Source organism: Oncorhynchus mykiss, chromosome 20 (assembly GCF_057628025.1).
Source record: "Oncorhynchus mykiss isolate SJ-2025 chromosome 20, ASM5762802v1, whole genome shotgun sequence".
NCBI lineage: Eukaryota > Metazoa > Chordata > Actinopteri > Salmoniformes > Salmonidae > Oncorhynchus > Oncorhynchus mykiss.
In genome coordinates, this window is record NC_143041.1 from 10,000,639 (window position 1) to 10,021,222 (window position 20,584).

Consider the following 20,584-nt stretch of genomic DNA (forward strand, 5'->3'; position numbering starts at 1 on the left):
TACTGTAAAGTAATGTGACAGGTGGAATGAAGAATACAGTCTGCTCAATCTCCTAACATATGCACAAGTTGATTGCAGGTATTAACTTAAAAAGTAGCTACAAATATGAATATTTATTGAAAAACTTCAAAGAAATCATTGACAGTATTTTAATATTTTGACAGGATAGACAAAGATACCTAGGTCTCTCTTTTCTAAATGTGCCCTCTAGAATACAATATAAAAATACAGAAAATATATACAGTGCATTCAGAAAGTATTCAGACCCCTTAACTTTCACATTTTGTTACAGCCTTATTCTAAAAATGGTAAAAAATAAAAAATAAATAAAAAAAAAACTCAACCTACACGCAAAACCCCATAATGAAAAACAGAATTGACTATTTTACATGTACTCAGAACCTTTGCTATGACTCCACATTGAGCTCAGGTGCATCCTGTTTCCATTGATCATGCTTGAGATGTTTCTACAACTTCATTGGGGCGGCAGGGTAGCCTAGTGGTTAGAGCATTGGACTAGTAACCGGAAGGTTGCAAGTTCAAATCCCAGAGATGCCAAATCTGTCGTTCTGCCCCTGAACATTGTTCCTAGGGAGTCATTGAGTGTGGTAAATTCAATAGATTGAATTAAAGGTCGACCAATTATTTAGGGCCGATTTCAAGTTCATATACAAATCGGTAATCAGCATTTTTGTACACGATTATGGCCGATTACATTGCACTCCACGAGGAGACTGCGTGGAAGGCTGACTACCTGTTATGCGAGTGCAGCAAGGAGCCAAGGTGCTAGCTAGCATTAAACATATCTTATAAAAAAACAAATCACATTTAACAATCACTAGTTAAACTAGTAATATTGTCAACCATGTGTGTCAACCATCTAGCTTGTCCTGCGTTGCATATAATCGATGCGGTGCCTGTTAATTTATCATTGAATCATAGCCTTCTTCGCCAAATGGGTGATTTAACCTCTGCGCACCGAACCCGTTAGCGGGATTAAATTCGACAATACGGTGATCGCTACATAGTCATATTAAACATTCATGAAAACACAAGTGTCTCATGTTTCGAAAGCCTAGAATCTTGCTAATCCAACTGCGTTGTCAGATTTTAAAAAGGATTTACTGCGAAAGAATACGATGCGATTATCTGAGGACAGAGCCCCATAAAAAAAACTATTTCAACCAGCACAGGCGTAACAAAATCCCAAATTGCAATAAAATAAATTGTTTACCTTTGACGATCTTCCTCTGTTTGCAATCCCAATGCTCATTGTTACACAATGAAAGGTCTTTTGTTCGATAAAATCCATTTTTGTAGCCTAAGACGAAACATTTTGTGAACCGCTTGTCGTGAATTCCGTCTCATTCAATTTGACGACACATTCGATGTAAATACACACACTAAACGTGACTTTTCACTGTTGACGTTGAGACTGGTGTTTTGCGGGTACTATTTAATGAAGCTGCCAGTTGAGGACTTGTGAGGAGTCTGTTTCTCAAACTAGACACTATTGTACTTGTCCTCTTGCTCAGTTGTGCACCGGGGCCTCCCACTCCTCTTTCTATTCTGGTTAGGGCCAGTTTGCGCTGTCCTGTGAAGGGAGTAGTACACATCGTTGTGCCAGATCTTCAATAGCCTTCATTTCTCAGAACAAGAATAGACTGACGAGTTTCAGTAGAAAGCTCTTTGTTTCTAGCCATGTTGAGCCTGTAATCAAACCCACAAATGCTGATGCTCCAGATACTCAACTAGTCTAAAGGCCAGTTTAATTGCTTCTTTAAATCAGAACGGCAGGTTTTCAGCTGTGCTAACAATTGCAAAAGGGTTTTCTAATGCTCAATTAGCCTTTTAAAATGATAAACTTAGATTAGCTAACACAACGTGCCATTGGAACACAGGAGTGATGGTTGCTGATAATGGGCCTCTGTAGATATTCCATTTAAAAAATATATTTTTAAAATCAGCAGTTTACAGCTACAAGTCATTTACAACATTAACAATGTCAACACTATTTCTGATAAATTTTATTGTTATTTAAAAAAAAAAAAATGGCCAAACATTTTTTTTGCTTTTCTTTCAAAACAAGGAAATCTCTAAGTGACCCCAAACTTTTGAACAGTAGTCTAACTATCGTGATAATATCGTATTCCTGCAGTTCCTGGCAATTCCCAGCCCTAACACACACACAGAAAGAGAGAGAGTTAGAGAGAGAGACACACACACACACACTAAGCAGTGTTTCCTCAGCTGTGGGTCGGCTCAGTGACCACAGTCCCGGTCAGCTCAGAGGGTGAGAGATTCAGACTAGGATTCCAAGGAGTCTGACATGCTTGACACTTTCACCACTCCCCCGTGATTCAACATCCAACAGTACAACGTCTGAAGTGCATGGGATGTGTTATTGATGAATCAGAATCTGGGTTTACATGAAACGTTGAATATGGAGATTCTCCTTTAAGCCTAGGAAGCAGCCATTAAATGTACCATTCACCAGCATTTCAAGCTTAATGTCAAAATACATTTGGTACTTACCAAGGAATGGGGTTTTGCTGAGCAACTATAGTCATTACTTAGACTAAATTCACATGAGCCAAATCCACCTCTTCTGCATCTCAAATAACACCTGATTTTTTCCAGCAAAGGCATTTCTCTCTTTCAGTTGCATGCAACTTATTTAGACATTTTTTGGAAGTACATACCGGTCTCAAGGGCAGTAAAGATGATAGTTGCTCAGCGAAACTCCATTCTTTGGTAAATATTATAATCCTCACCGTCTCATCTTTTAAAATACATAAAGTCCTCCATTTACCTCACTCCGACTACCCAAAAAATAGCAAAGTTACCCAATTGGGGGAGGGAGGGGGTCAACCTCTTGTCGCATGCAGTGCTCAAGTTCAGGACGGCTGGCAGTCAAAACCCATAAAACGCTGTGAAGTGCAGAGCCTGAGCTATGACGTAATATATAGCATGTTACTGAGCTGGAGGGTTCCAATTTATACACTTATCAGTACCTACATCTGCTATTTTTAACCCATATACAAGTGTTAAGGGGTAAAAAACCAATCACAGTTGTAAAGACACTATAAACATGATTATGGCAGGTTCACTGGAGTTCCATCTTCCAGGCTTTGAGTTAGAAGGTATTTTCAAGCATCTCACTGCTCAAGTGAGGAACCAATCAACCACATCTATCACAGTGGAGCAAAACAAAATGATCATTATGTATGAGAAAAGGACAATCAATTTGACGATCACCATAGTGTGTGCTTGTTTCTCCTCCCCACTCACCGTTCTTGCGTTCGTTGAGGGGAGGCAGGTTGTTGCTGGGCTGTAGGGTCAGCTCCTCCAGCTCATGGGTGACCGCCTCACTCTGGGGACTGGGCACCAGCAGACCCAACATTTCATAATCCCCCTCTGCTCTGGGCAGCCCCTGGGGCTCCATCTCCACGGGGGGGGGGGGAGGAAATCAGGGGGCTTCCTAGTAACCAGCAGGGGCAGTTACCGTCCCGGTGTGATGTCACGATGATCTCTGCATGGGAAGAGAGAATAGGATATTTTTTTCCCCCCCCATCTGTTTTTTTACAAGACACAAAGAACAGAACAGGGATGTGTTGAAAGGCTAAATCAACTTTTACACTTATAAATGAGTAAAGAATGTTACAACATGCCCTGGGACAAGAGTGTTCTTCTAAACTCCCTACTGGGAGTGGTGGTGTGGAATACAGAACCAACCACCTGGAAGACTTCTAACCGTATTATTCATTTAGGAGGTATTGATGGGTATTTTATTCACACACACACAGACACACACGCACACACGTTTTAACCAACCGTTATAAGAAAGAAGCCCAGTCAATAAGATGAATGAATCGTGTCCAGAGTTGCCTAACTGATGGTGGTTTGAAACAGTGGGAATGAAAACACTAGAACCGCCATAGGACACTGAAAAAAAAACAACATCTGCCCTGCTCCTTCCATGACTTCCTAAATGTTTGTATTTTACACTGCTCATGTCTGAATTTTGAAATCACAAACAGAAAAGTATTGAGCCTTTTTACCAGTTCACACCTATTCCCAACGTAACCCCCCCATGACAATGTGCTAGAGGATGTTGGTACCCAGCCAGGCGCTAATGAGTCTCTCGCTCTCCTCACTGAATGACAAACGGATGAATGGATGATAATTGTGCAACTTAATTCACATTTAAATTTGGCCTAACTGAATGATGAAGGTAAAGAGGTTGATTTAATTTAGAAAGACAATAGTGTAATGAGTAAGTTCCTTGCTCAGAACATGGTGGTTCCTTTTAACATGAGTCTTCAATATTCCCAGGTAAGAAGTTTTAGGTTGTAGTTATAGGAATTATAGGACTATTTCCCTCTATACCATTTGTATTTCATTAACCTTTGACTATTGGATGTTCTTATAGGCACTTTAGTATTGCCAGTGTAACAGTATAGCTTCCGTCCCTCTCCTATTTCCTCCCTGGGCTCGAACTAGCAACACAACGACAACAGCCACCATCGAAGCAGCGTTACCCATGCAGAGCAAGGGGAACAACTACTAGAAGGCTCAGAGCGAGTGACGTTTGAAACACTATTAGCGCACGCTAACTAGCTAGCCATTTCACTTCGGTTACAACAGCCTCATCTCGGGAGTTGATAGGCTTGAAGTCATAAACAGCGCAATGCTTGACGCACAACGAAAAGCTGCTGGCAAAACACACGAAAGTGCTGTTTGAATTAATGTTTACGTGCCTGCTTCTGCCTACCACCGCTCAATCAGATACTTGTATGCTCAGTCAGATTATATGCAATGCAGGACACGCTAGATAATATCTAGTAATATCATCAACCATGTGTAGTTAACTAGTGATGATTGATTGTTTTTTTATAAGATAAGTTTAAAGCTAGCTAGCAACTTACCTTGGCTTACTGCATTCGCGTAACAGGCAGTCTCCTTGTGGAGTGCAACGAGAGAGAGGCAGGTTGTTATTGCGTTGGACTAGTTAACTGTAAGGTTGCAAGATTGGATCCCCGAGCTGACAAGGTGAAAATCTGTCGTTCTGCCCCTGAACAAAGCAGTTAACCCACCGTTCCTAGGCCGTCATTTGAAATAAGAATGTGTTCTTAACTGACTTGCCTAGTTAAATAAAAATATATAAAAAAATGTATTTATTATTATTATTATTTATAAAAATACAAAATCGGCGCCCAAAAATACCGATTTCCGATTGTTATGAAAACTTGAAATCGGCCATTCCGATTAATCGGTCAACCTCTAGTTGATACCATTCTCTTATGTTTTACTTTGTAAAAAGAAGCTGTTATGGAAGTTATATTTACTATAACTATTACTAATCAAATGTATTGTAAGGGAAAGTAAAACATGCTGTGTTGCAGTAGGCAGTAGGAAAACGATGCCAGTCAGCCTGCACTGCCGGCTCATCATAAGTACACATTTTCACACACAAGAGTTAGCCCATAGACAATATTAAATTGACAATCTGATGAGTGACTATATTAGGCCTATCAGTTAACAAATTGTATATGAATAGATGGGTGCCTCATCTGTAATAGAGAGATGCAGGGAAAGGAGCAAAACTTTATAAAATCCTCCTTCCGAGTCACATGCAGGTAAAACATGTTGATTCCTATATAGTATCAGAAAGAGCTCAAAATTAAGAGGTGCAGCTTGATTTCCAAATTTCACTTTTCCCAAGAATATCCATGCATTCAGCACGACCACTCGCGCAGCAGCATTGATCTGGCTACTACGCAAACACTAGTAACACACTTAAAATGTAAATATGCTATTCGGTCGTCAATGGCTGAACAGGCGATAGAAACGCAATGGTGCATGTTACTTCAATGAACTGGAGGGTGATTGATTGATCTGAATGATAAGAGTGAATAGGATGATTGAATTTAGAACAGTGTAATGAAGAATTGTGGGCGGTCTAATTATTTTATTATGAAAAGACTGGAAATGGTATATCATTGCCCCTTGCAGAGGCAAATCAGACACTTAGTACAGCATACAGTGTGTAGTTCACAATGGCAAGCCGAACCAAAACAAATGGACGCACTGACAGCATTGTAAATGCTACAGAAAATAGCAAGAGTTGGATTGGCGATTGAGCTCAAAATCGACTTCGCTGATGAAGAGTCTTCGTCGTACTCTGATGTTGACTTCGAGCCTTGCTGCAGAGAAACCAGAACAGAGCCAACGGAGACGGTGATCCCAACTGCCAAGAGACAGGAGTCTGGGAGGGATGGCACAATTTGGGTAGAAAAGAGTGACGAGTGTGTGACATTCAGTGTGGATGTGGAGTCTTTTTGGTCTGATAGGTATGGGGTGGACAATTCTGAGAGACCATGACACTCAGCCGCTTCAGAGATGAGACACCTGCGGCAGGTGCACACGAAACAAGGGCAATGAAAACTGTGTGCAGTGCAAACTATTTGTTTGTGGGGCTTGCTCACACAAAGCCCCGAAGCTGTGTGCTGACTGTGGACCCGAAGTATAAAGAGAAGACCAGATTGATTCATGCTTAACTTCTTATGGCTGCAGGGGCAGTATTGAGTAGCTTGGATGAAAGGTGCCCAGAGTAAACGGCCTGCTCCTCAGTCTCAGTTGCTAATATATGCATATTATTATTGGATATAAAATACTCTGAAGTTTCTAAAACTGTTTGAATGATGTCTGTGAGTATAACAGAACTCATATGGCAGGCAAAAACCTGAGAAGAAATCAAAACAGGAAGTGAGAAATCTGAGGTTGGTTGAATTTCAACCCAGGCCCTATTGAATTCACAGTGGGATATGAATGAAGTTGCACTTTCTAGGGCTTCCACTAGATTTCAACCGTCTTTAGCAACTTGAATGAGGCTTCTACTGTGTTGTGGGACTGAATAAGAGCTGAATGAATCATTTCCTGGTCACGCGCATTCCACATGATATCGACCTGCTCCTCTAGGAAGGAATTCTCCGGTTGGAACTTTATTGAAGATTTATGATAAAAACATCCTAATGATTGATTCTATACTTAGTTTGAAATGTTTCTTCGACCTGTAATATAACTTTTTGAAGATTTTGTCCAAAGTAATGCACGAGCGTTTGGATTTGTATACCTAACGCGCTAACAAAAGTAGCTACTTGGAAATAAATAACGGATATTATCGAACAAATCAAACATTAATTGTGGAACTAGGATTCCTGGGAGTGCATTCTGAAGAAGATCAAAGGTAAGGGAATACTTATCATGTAAATTTCTGGTTTCTGTTGACTCCAACATGGAGGCTAATTTGATTATTTTTCTGAGCGCCGTCTCAGATTGCATTGTTAGCTTTTTCCGTAAAGTTTTTTTTTTTATCTGACACAGCGGTTGCATTAAGGAGAGGTATATCTATAATTCCATGTCTATAACTTGTATTATCATCTACATTTATGATGAGTATTTCTGTTGAATCAATGAGGCTATTCAAAATCACTGGATGTTTTTGGAACTAGTGAACGTAACACGCCAATGTAAACTCAGATTTTTTTTATATAAATATGAACTTATCAAACAAAACATACATATAGTGTAACATGAAGTCCTATGAGTGTCATTGATGAAGATCAAAGGTTAGTGATGAATTTTCTCTCCATTTGTGCTTTTTGACTCCTATCTTTGGCTGGAAAAATGGCTGTGTTTATTCTGTGGCTTGGTGGTGACCTAACATAATCGTTTGTGGTGCTTTCGCTGTAAAGCATATTTGAGTCGGACACTGTGCTGGGATTAACACCAAGATGACCTTTAAAACGATATAAAATACATGTATGTTTGAGGAATTTTTATTATGAGATTTCTGTTGTTTTGAATTTGGCGCCCTGCACTTTCACTGGCTGTTGTCATATCATCCCGTTAACGGGATTGCAGCCATAAGAAGTTAAAGGCATGCGTATATACGGGCACAGATAAAATAAATGACTTATGAATATATTTCCACTAATTTTTTTTATGCAATTCATCCTTTAAAATTGTTCATGTACTGGTGCTTTTGTTTTGGAATATGGAAATAATTTCACCTGTGCACCTGGCTGGTTTAATTATTCATATTTTCCTTTCTATTTTGTCAAAATAAGCTGTAAGTGGAACGTATAATGAATCAAATCAACAAATAAAGTTGATTAAATGGATTACATTATTATTGTAAGGGAAACAAAAACAGGCTATAGGCCTACTTGTTTCTAGGACTTAAAAAAAAAAATGTAATTAACTAGACAAGTCAGTTAAGAACAAATTCTTATTTACAATGATGGCCTACCCGGCCTCCCCTAACTCGGACGACGCTGGGCCAAATTGTGCGCCGCCCTATGGGACTCTCCATCACAGCCGGTTGTGATACAGCCTGGGATAGAACCAGGGTCTGCAGTGCCACCTCTAGCACTGAGATGCAGTGCCTTAGACTGCAGCGCTACTCGGGAGCCGTTTGTAGAATTATACAAAACATATCCTTGACTATCTAAACACTATTGTTATTTAATTATACATTTGCACAAATATTTCTTCATGCAATTAATTATTTCTAATAGTTTATGCACTATTTATCAAGCGTTGGTGCTTATGTTTGCACACCTTGCGGGTTGATATGCATCTGATGCAGTGGTGGAAAAAGTACCCAATTGTTATACTTGAGTAATGACAAGTAAAAGTCACCCAGTGAAATACTACTTGAGTGAAAGTCTAAAAGTATTTGGTTTTAAATATACTTAAGAATCCAAATTAAATGTAACTGCTCAAATATACAGGATCAGTGTCTCTATACCGGGACAGTTGAGCTAATGTGATTAGCATGACAGTTGTAACAGCAAACTTTCCAGGACATAGACATGTATTATACGGGCAGAAAGCTGACGTTCTTGCTAATTGAACTACACTCTCCAATTTACAGTAGGTATTACAGTGAAAGAATGCCATGCACAGTTATGTACTTTAAAATGTATAAATAAACCAAATTAGGCACATTTGGGCAGACTTGATACAACATTTTGAACAGTAATGCAATGAATGGTTCATTGGCTCAGTCTAAAATGTTGCACACACACACTGCTGCCATCTATTGGCCAAAATATTGTGGCTAGACTCCTAAGTCATATAATGGTCCTTTTGCATTTCAAAGGAACAAAAAATAAATAGAAAAGTTACTTTGTATTATCTTTTACCAGATTTAATGTGTTATATTCTCCTACATGAATTTCACATTTCCACAAACTTCAAAGTGTTTCCTTTCAAATGGTATCAACAATATACATGTCCTGAGTTACAGGCAGTTAGAGTTGGGCGTGTCATTTTAGGTGAAATTATAAAAAAGGGGGGTACGATCCTTAAGAGGTTGTAAAGTAAAAGTATAAACCATTTCACATTCCTTATATTAAGCAAACTTGAGGGCATAATTTTTTAAAATTTTTATTTAGGATAGCCAGGGGCACACTCCAACACTAATTTACAAACAACACATGTGTTTAGCGAGTCTGCCAATAGGGATGACCAGGGATGTTCTCTTGATAAGTGTATTAATTGGACCATTTTCCTGTCCTGCTAAGCATTCAAAATGTAACAAGTACTGTTGGGTGTCTGGAGTAAAAAGTACTTTTTTTTTTGGAATGTAAATGAAGTAAAAGTTGTCAAAAATAGTAATGTACAGATACCCCCAAAAACTACTTAGGTAGTATTTCACACCACTGATCTGATGCATATGATAAATGGGATGCCCAGCAACGTTCTCTAGCGGGTACCTATAGGCTGAAAGGCCAGGCAGTTCTAGTGTTAAGGGAAAGAAAAAAAATCAAACAGTTTGGCAACTATAGTTCCGAATAACCGGTTTATGATGATGGTTCCGGGTCCCACCATCAGCTCCGTTCAGCCATTCAAACCACATCCATCTAGGGCTAAGGGGCACAATCCTGACATGTTGGTATTGGCATTGCACCATGCAGCTCTGTTCTTACTTTGCTTCACCTCTGGACTCAGAAACAGCACCAACATTCCAACCAATGTACCAACTTAAAGGACAAAGATTTTAAAAGCATCTAGGTATATGGCTGTACATGGACTCACACACTTCATAACTTATGTTCACAACAACCACATTTTTTTTTAAATGTAAAAACCTGTAACCAACTTCAGAATACAATACTTAAGACCATATCAGGGATTTTCTGTGAATCCCTTGAGGAATGTTGATTCTCCACATAGTAATGAACGAAGAGAGGGATGTTTGTTGCCTTTCCGTTGCTGTGGTCCAATCGTTTCAATAACTTAACTGTTACATCTGTGGGATAATAAACATTATCTTACATGGTCCAGAAGACAGTGATTTGAGAGCAGCCACTCCTTAAATGACCACTGTTGCTAAGAGACCCAGCAGTCTCACCCACACACAAATACAGAAGACAACCACTGTTCTGCCATGGCTGACTTTAGTGTGCCTCAAGAGACAAATATCCATTATCAGTATCTATGGTTATGTTTTCTTTTCCAAGAAGAAAAACTGGTGACAGTGGGGACACTAGATACTACAGACGTCGATGAGTAACCAAGCAGCTATCAACCCCTCTATGCATTGGTTCACATGACTGTCAATCTACAGCAGTCTTTATTTCAGATCACATGTACTGACCAAAGTGTCAACACAAGTACATCTAAACACACAAATATTCACATTTCAAGAGGCAAGCAATTTCTATAACCTGGTCAGTCAGCACTCGTCTTCCACCTCTCCTCAGCCAAACAGAGGTAGTCGAGCCCACCACATGAGCCAGTTTAAAAACAGTTCAAATTAAATGTTACTTTATCTTGAGGCTCTTTGTATTCAACGTATGTCACTGGAGACTAGACCCAGGTTAGAACAATAACGTCAGTCTGTCTGGTAGAGGAAAGATGGGCTGGAGACCGACTGTGATATTAGGGTTACGCTGAAGAGGGTGCAAGTTTCTGAACATAGCAGAAAACCCATTCGAGATTTAATGAATAGAGCTGACATGATCCCCAACTCCACATGACATGATCCCTTACTAAGTTGTGTGTGTTCTAGGGATGTGGCAGTCATGACTTTGTCAGGCGGTCAGTCAAGAAAAAGACAAAATTGTTTAGATGGTCATACCATGGATAATTTAGCTATTGGATTTAGAATTTGAGCCCTTTCAGGTATCTGTTTCTAATTTGTAATAAATTTGCAAACATTTCTAAAAAACTTTTTTTGCTTTGTCATTATGAGGTTGTGTGTAGACTGATGAGGAAAACAACTTATTTAATCAAGTGTAGAATAAAGTTGTTAAACAACAAAATGTGGAAAAGTCAAGGGGTCTGAATACTTTGAATGCAAATCAAATTTTATTAGTCGCTTGCGCCGAATAGAGACGTAGTAGACCTTACAGTGAAATGCTTACTTACGAGCCCCTAACCGACAGTGCAGTTTCAAAAAATACAGATAAGAATAAGAGATAAAAGGTAGCAAGTAATTAAAGAGGAGCAGTAAAAAAATAACATACAGGGGGAGCCGGTACAGAGTCAATGTGCAGGGGCACCGGTTAGTTGAGGTAGTACGTACATGTAGGTAGAGTTAATTAAAGTGACTATGCATAGATGACAACAGATAGTGGCAGTGGTGTGAAGGGGGGGGGGACAAGGGTGGCTGGAGTCTGCACTGTATAGGACTATGAGTATTAGAGCTTATGCGTCTGGGTGTTATGAATTAATCATCACCTCAGAAAGCAGGGTCCATTTCATTGTGTTAGGCTGTGAAACAACATCCACAACAACCATGTTGCCTTACCTCCCTACTCCTCTACATTTGCACACATTGTACATAGATTTTTCTATTGTGTTATTGACTGTGTGTTTGTTTATGTGTAACTCTGTTGTTGTTTTGTCACACTGCTTTGCTATATCTTCTCCAGGTCGCAGTTGTAAATGAGAACTTGTTCTCAACTGGCCTACCTGGTTAAATAAAAGTGAAATAAAAATGTTGTTGAACTTCTTCAAATTGATCAATCACAGTGAGGTGAGTGTTAACTGCGAAACAGTATCAGGCTTAAGTGTTTGACGTGATTTTTCATTGCATTTACACTAATGTCAGAGTGGTTAGAGGGACAATAGAGCACTGAGTACCAAGCCATTAGCGACCTGATGGTCGTTAGCAAGTTGGCTACTATCAACGCATGTCCAGAGTGTATAAGAGATTACCGTGACTCAATGGTCATGTGGAATTTTACTGTGATCATGACTGCTGGTGTGGCGGTAATACGGTCACTGCAACAGCCCTAGTCTGTTCTACACAACATGAGTCTGAAAGTTCTAGTGTTGTGCCCTAGTGAGGGGAGTGCAGCCCGCCACAGCTGGTTCTGAGTTTCTAAAAGAGGACATTTCAAAAGAGGCTGTTGAGTCTCAGATTCAGCTCTTAATAAAGGAAAAAGGAGTTCAGGTGAAATTTAAGACACCAGATTCCTATCTTCCAGATTTAAGTACTTGGCCCTAAATATCAGACTTAGGCCTAATATCATTGGAACCAACTCACTGTTCCTAGGCAGTCATTGAAAAATAAGAATTTGTTCTTAACTGACTTGCCTAGTTAAATAAAGGTTAAAAAAATAAAATTAAATGTAGGTTGATGCAGCCTAATCTTTCTGTTTGAATGGTGTAGGTACCTTTTCTACCATGGATTGTTAATTTTTAGTAAAAAGCCTACCTGTTACTAGACAACTGAATGTTGGCCAAAATGTGTTTATATAGCCTAATAGGAGTCTTAATAAAAATGTAAAAGGTTGTCGATATAGTACCATTTGGTATGGAAACGTTCTCATAATGCCATTCCTTACCACCGCTAGGAGAAGATGAAGAGAGACTTCTGCCTGGGTCCAAATGCTACAGCACACTAAGCCATGGAGACAGACCTGGGAACAGAAGACAGACGATTTAAAATGACATTCTACTACAAACTATAATTAATGCGCTACAAAATATAATTAATGCGCTATCAGAACAAAGAAAGCATTTTGTGCAAATTTGAATGTCAAAGACCTTGACCACCAACCTTTGTAAGATTTGTATCAGATCAGAAAATCATTAACGCATATGAACACAGCGGTCCCTGCAGCGTAGACTCAAACCAGTGTGATTAGAACGTGTAGTTACAATTGACACAACAGTCAGCATTTGAGCTGGCCACACTTATTTCACAGAAACATTTTACACAGTCTTTACAATATTATGTCCTCAATGTGAACAGTTTATTATCGATGCAATGTTCAGACAGTCACAGAAGTAGCATAACACAATACTCATCCAAATCTGAAAATGTAGGCTACAATAGTCCTAATGCTAACTGAGTAAAGAGTCAGCTAACACTAGCGGTCATATATAGCCAACAAATCGGCTGATAGAAACCATAATATGAGTTAGCTAATATCAAATACTACGTACAATTCATCACATCATGGGTGAGCTAACCAGTATATTGAAATAATTGAGTAAAATACTTTCTAAAAGTCAAAAGTAATCCCACAGTGGGTAGTTTGTGCGTGCCACCATGTTAGTTTTTGTGCGTGCCACCATGTTAGTTTTTCTGCGTCAACTAAACAAGATGAGTTGGGTCTATTTGCAGTATGCATGTTGAAGGGAGTGCGTAATCTACCATCACTCACTAACGGAAGTTTACTTGAAAGGCGAGTGAACCATCCCTTCTCCTCGTTTTGCTATAAACATTGTGTGTCTGACAGACATTTACGTGACACACAGAATGCATTGAATGATGTTAACAAACATAACTCCACACAGACAGCAAATGGCTTAGCATTAGCTCATCATAATCAGTACAACCTTCAAAAAAGGAGAACAAAAATAGATAACATGTAAAGTGTTGGTCCCATGTTTCATGAGCTGAAATAAAAGATCACAGAAATGTTCCATATGCACAAAAAGCTTATTTCTCTTAAATGTTGTGTTACTGAGCATTTCTCCTTTGCCAAGATAATCCATCCACCTGACAGGTGTGGCATATCAAGAAGCTGGTTAAACAGCATGATCCTTACACAGGTGCACCTTGTGCAGGGGACAATAAAAGGCCACTAAGATGCACATCACACAACACAGTATGCAGGCCATGACTTCATCAAACACTGTTTCACAACGCATCAGTGACATGGCATTAGATGTTTTGAAACAATTCCTGCATCGCATACAAGGCAGTGAAATCTATGCATTACAGCTGGATGAGTCAACAGATGTGGCAGGCCTGGCACAGCTCCTGGTATATGTCTGTTACATTTATGGGGGGGGGGGGGGGTAAATTAAGGAAGACATCCTCTTCTGCAAACCACTGAAAACCAGAGGAGGATATGTTTAAAGTACTGGACATCTTTGTGATGTCAAATGGACTTTGGTGGTCAAGATGTGTTGGTATCTGTACTGATGGCGCAAAAGCCATGACAGGGAGACATAGTGGAGTGGTAACACGTGTGCAAGCAGTTGCTCCCAACGCCACTTGGGTACACTGCAGCATCCACCGAGAGGCTCTTGCTGCCAAGGGAATGCCTGACAGCTTGAAAGACGTTTTGGACACTACTTTGAAAATGGTTAACTTTATTAAGCAAAGCACCTGAACTCATGTATTTTCTGCACTATGCAATGATATGGGCAGCGACCATGTAACACTTTTACAACATACAGAAGTTCACTGGTTATCAAGGGGCAAAGTATTGACATGTTTTTTTTTTAAATTGAGAGATGAGCTTAAAGGTCTTTTCTGACCATAAGTTTCACTTGTCTGACGGCTTGCATGATGACAAGTTTCTCACACGACTGGCCTATCTGGGTGATGTTTTTTCTCGCCTAAATGATCTGAAGCTAGGATTACAGGGACTCTCCACAACTATATTCAATGTGCGGGACAAAATTGATTAAGTTGGAGCTCTTCTCTGTCTGCATTAACAAGGACAACACACAGGTACTCCAATCATTATGATTTTTTGTGTGCAAATGAACTCAAGTTTACGGACAATGTCAAATGTGAGATTGCGAAGCATCTGATGGAGTTGGGTACACAATTACACAGGTACTTTCCCGAGACGGATGACACAACTGGATTCATTATCCCTTCATGCCCTGCCTCCAGTCCACTTACCAATATCTGAACAAGAGGTTCTGTGAAAATTGAATTTAAAATCAGAAGCCACTGCCAGATTTCTGTTTTGGCCTGCGCCGAGTGTGTCCTTCCTTGGCAAATCGTGCTAAGACACTGATGCCCTTTGCAACCACGATTCTCAACCCTCACTATCATGACAACTAAATACAGGCACAGACTGTGTGTGGAAAATTATTTAAGACAGACTCTCCAATGCAACCAAACTTTGCAGAGTTACGTGCATCCTTTCAAGCCCACCCTTCAAATTAACCTGTGGTGAGTTATTCACAACTTTCGATGAACAAATAAGGTTTAATATGTAACATGGTTAAATAAAGAGCAAGATGATTATTATATTATTATTTGTGCCCTGGTCCTATAAGAACTCTGTCACTTCCCAAGAGCCGGGTTGTGACAAAAACGTACTCATTCTTATGTTTAATAAATGTATGTGTGTGTGTGGCAGGTTTATAATTATGGCAAAAAAACAAAATTTGTGAGTGTGGTGACCCTGGTGCTAGAGAGGGTACGCAGCTGGAGGTTGAATGTTTGAAGAGGTATGGGATTATAACAAGTTTTGGAACCACTTCTGTGAATTAAAGAGGGGGAACATACCTCATTTCAAACTGTTGTTAGAAAATCATGTAATATTGACAAGTTGAAACACACCCTATTGATAATTAGCATGTCCTGGTTTGAGGGCAGTTGTCCTGTTGCGTAAAGATCACATTTATGAACAGTGAGTAAATTCTGACATCACGCGCATTAGAAAACTCATGCTGGGGGGACCGTTAAGAGATATTATAGTTCACTAGTAAAAAGGACAAAGGGATTGTCTGGTACAGCCATGTGCACCACGTCATTGCACTCTTGCTCTGCTGTATGTGATTCTTGCTAGTGGTCACTCAAATGGCTGAATCTGATTGGCTGGAACTTGAATTGCTAGGGTGCTGGTCCATGTGGGGGGAAATGTTTTTTAAAAAATGGCACAGCACAACTTACTGAAAATAGACACTTTCAAACTAGGGATTTCGTGACTAATTGAGGTAACAGTAATTCTGCATGTATAAACTAGACATTGACACACCCAGCCCAAAGCGGAGAATTTAAAAAAAGACTTACTAGTTGCCAAAGTACCAAAGCATACAGGCTACCTGAGACAAAAAACAGATATTGCAAAGAAACACCGGGACTGCAGCGGCAAGCGGCGGTTGCTATAGCAACAGCATGCTGCGGTCTTTGTGGCATGAGATGAAGGGTGTTCTGGAGGGGGGAGAGAGAGAGAGCTTTGAGAGCATAATGTTTACTGATCATTTGATTGTTTATTATCTCCTTCACTTGCTTTGGCAATGACAACATATGTTTCCCATGCCAATAAAGGACTTACATTGAAATTGAATTGAGAGTCAGAGAGCCAGAGTTTGAGTGCAATGTTTACTATTAATGTTTGTTGTTTATTATCCATTTCACTTGCTTTTGCAATGTAAGCATATGTTTCCCATGCCAACAAAGCCCCTTAAATTGAAAGAGACAGAAAGGAGACACATTAGCGGGACAAGCTCTCACCTACATGAGGGGCTCTTTACTGAAAAGCAAACCGTGACAGTAGCACCAACCAGTTCAAACAAGATACAAAACACCTCAGAACTCAGTTTATAAGCTACAGAGGATCTAGTGCACTCTCCTCAGGTCCTGGGCCACAATCACTGCACCCTGGATAGCGTGTGCGCGCTCGGGAATCATGTTAAAACACCTGATTCAACTCATCAAGGTATTGATGATCGTTGAATCAGTAGGAGTTTTTAATTGTTGGGCTGGAACAAAACAGTGAGCATGCACAAAACTTGTTGCTCTCCAGGAACAGTTGGTGACTGACCACTGAAGATCGAGGTCAACAGGTTTGCTTACATTCAAACAGAGGGAAGTACCTGGTCCTGTCAGAGGGAAAGCAAACATCATGCATGACTAGACAATGTGTGGCAAATATCAACCGTGCTCCTACCCAACTGCTCTGTCCTGCTATAGGCATTAGCAACAAGTACCATGTGTTCATCAAAGGGAAACCCACAGAAGGGAAAAGGTCGTGCCCAGCTAGGCCTAATGGTAGATGGCTTTGGAGATTATAGGTGTATGTAAATGTGCTGGTGCTTACAATTCAGCTTTAAAATACTGTTGTTTTGCGTTTTCATAAAACTGAAGGTTGTTGGGTGCAAAGTCTACAAGGGTCTAAGTGTGCCGTGCATGATAATGCACGAGGGTACGACAGATCGATTACCTTCTGCTCCTGCCTAATAGTATCCTACTGATTCAGTATGTATTGAACCAGCAGTATTAAAGGAACGATACAAGGTACATATCACCAACCATGGGCATACAGACGCAGGATGGAGACGTACACCTAACAGTAAACATAACTTTGCAATTAATATATTGTAATATTGCATAATAGCAGTCTACAGCCTGGGATAACATAGTTCCAGAATATCAAATAAACAATAAGACAGCTTGGCCTGTATATCAAGAGCACAGATGAACTAAACACATTATCCCACAGGGTCTGGGACTGCCCCTTCCTCATCATTACAAAGAAGAGGTCATAGGTCAGCTAAGTATCTATACACAACACAAGCCCCTCTCCAGTCTGTAAAGGGGTTATGCTACTGCAGTGGTAACATGCTTCTTCATATTCACTACAGGGAGGAACTCCTAACACAGTCTTTAGGAAAATACCCACCCAGTATTCTCCTCTCCGTTCAGTCAGGGTGGTCTAGTCTCTCTCGGCAGACTTAAACACACAATCTCCTGATATGTGTGTGTGTGTCTCAGATATAAAACCAGTCCCTTTGCAGCAAGTCACAGCCCAGTAACAGTATCTTGTGCTGTGGACATTTATTGCCCCTCAAACCAAATCCTAGCGATTTGAAGTTGGTTTCTCAGAGACCGAAATAGCCCACAAGTCTAGTCCAACAAAAATGACTGCTTTTTCTTGAGATAAGGCCAATGCTGATGTTATTATGGCTGATGTTATTATGGTTCATGTCAGAGTCAGTAGTGTAAAGTACTTAAGTAAAAACAGTTCTGGGGCATCTTTACTGTGTCTTTTTGACAACTTTTACTTCGATACATTCCTAAAGGAAATAATGTACTTTTTAAACCATACATTTTCTCTGACACCCAAAAGTACTCATTACATTTTGAATGCTTGGCAGGCAAGGAAAATGGTCCAATTCACACATTTATCAAGAGAACATCCCTGGTCATCCCTACTGCCTCTGATCGTGTGGACTCACTAAACACAAATGCTTTGTTTGTCAATTATGTTGGAGTGTGCCCCTGGCTATCCATAAATAAAATAAAGAGTGGAGGCATCTGATTTGCTTAATATTTATACTTATATTTAAAGTATATTTAAATCCAAATACATTTACACTTTTTTTAGTATTTTACTGCATAGAGTTCACTACAGTGGAAGTCTGCTCTATCACCTCAGCCAGCTGGCCAGACAAACCATTTCCCGCTAGACAACTGCTTTCACCCACCCCCCCACATTTTTTTTATTAATGCAGACAAGATAAAAGGTCCCGTGTAGCTCAGTTGGTTGAGCATGGCACTTGCAACTCCAGGGTTGTGGGAACTAGACTACCACAGGGGACTAGTACAACTCACTGCCGTAAGTCGCTCTGGATAAGATCTGCTAAATAAGTAGAAAGTCGAATGCAAATACAAAACCAAAGCACACTCACATCCCACCTACTCCTTGAGGGAAATAAGTTATTGCGTGGAACGTGACAGTTGACTGTGACTCTTCTACTGACTTCTAGAGAAAGACAGGCACAACAAACCTAGCCTAATCTGTGACCCATGAGGCCATATCACAACAAACAGAGAAAATAGGCAGAAATCCAAGAGGAGAATGCATCCATTAATATATAGACCAAAGGTTAAAGTTCATTGAGACATCATACGAGGTTTAAATTGGGTGGATGGTTCAGGTTACTCTGGTGTGAAGGTTAGAACCGGATAAGATTTTTTTTGTGCAGGAAAAAAAAACCTAACTCTGGCAACCAATGAACCAACAATCAAGACATTGTTAGGATGAGGAGAGGAGCTTTAAAAACTTGGCAACATCGGTTAGAAGTAAAAAGTTTGGCAAGACAGATTATAAATCACAACACAGTACGCCAGAACAATTCACTATTATTTTCCTCACCATCTGTTAGCTTCATAAGGCAGCGCCATATGTGGCTCTGACAAAGTGCTATGCAAAATCTCAAATCTACCTTATCCCATTTCAAGCAAGACTGTTGTCAGGTGAGGTGTTTGTGTTGTGTCATCATCCAGTGATGTGTTGCAGGCAGCAACCACTTCACTCTCAGCCTCACTTTCATCTTTAGCTTCTTTGATCTGCCAGTCTCTCTCTTTGGTGCTAGTTATCCCAAGGGGCTGGCTCATCCTCCCTCACCCATTTATGACTGAGATCCACGTTGACCTCACCGAGTTACCTGTGTCTGTGTGCAGAGTCAAGCATTCACAGTGCTAACAGTTGACAAAATGTGTGGCTGCCCTTTAACATATATCCTTGGTGATAATGAAGCAAATGGCGTAGGATATCAGTGTTGACTTGCTAGCTGCTAACGTTACATTGTAACAGGTGGCATTACTGGGAGGTCTAGAGATATCACCGCATACACAAAAAACATTGCATTCAGTTCACTAGCGGTTACTGGTAGGCTGACTGATTAAAGAGAAGGCACTACAGTTAATTGCGAGACGTTGGTTTTAATTTGTGAGAAGTTAACGTTAGCTAGCTTCCAACATCACAGAGACAGCGTGTCAGTGCGGTTATCTGACAGGCAAGATAGCATGTAAACCGAATAAAATATAGGGGGGGGGGGTGGTGAAAGAAAAGACACGGAACAATATTGTCATCTTGTATTTTAAATCAGTTTACACATTGTCTACTGTGGCTTTAACCCCTCGCACTGATAGCTAACTAGCTCGCTGTATTCTACATGGCATGACTGCATCAACAACCTCTGCACTCACTGACGCTACTCTGCTACTAGCCATGCTGCTAGTTCTGCTCGCACGTTAAAAACAAGACAGCCCTACCCAGTTCAAATATCTTACCCGATTCCTTCGCATTGCCGTATGAAAAGGTTTACCATTCGATTCAACGACGCACTGCAATTGATGTCGAGGAGAATGTCTTGTGTTTTTTAGGAAATCGGAAGTTTCATTCGCGGAATAAAATGGCTCCTGCTGATATGTTCGGATAAATTTGGTGACGTAATCAGTAGTCAAACGGAAGCTTTGCGTTGCCTCGCCTGCATTCAAGACACAGGGGGCGCTCGAGTCTTCAACTTAGATGGCAAATCATTCTACACCCCCTAAGTGTATAAATAAATACATGTT

At 40.2% G+C, this 20,584-nt stretch overlaps 1 protein-coding gene across 1 annotated transcript in view; it reads right to left on the reverse strand.

Annotated features, from left to right (window-relative positions):
• mrtfba (myocardin related transcription factor Ba) overlaps positions 1-20,509 on the reverse strand; it is a 43,945-nt gene extending 23,436 nt beyond the window's left edge. The window contains exons 1-3 of the mRNA XM_021576115.3: positions 20,300-20,509; positions 12,867-12,941; positions 3,292-3,532 (exon numbers count right to left, since the gene is read on the reverse strand). Coding sequence (XP_021431790.2) covers positions 3,292-3,445 — 154 coding nt within the window. The 5' untranslated portion in view covers positions 3,446-3,532; positions 12,867-12,941; positions 20,300-20,509. The remainder of the gene's footprint in view (positions 1-3,291; positions 3,533-12,866; positions 12,942-20,299) is intronic.
• Positions 20,510-20,584: the final 75 nt, after the last annotated feature.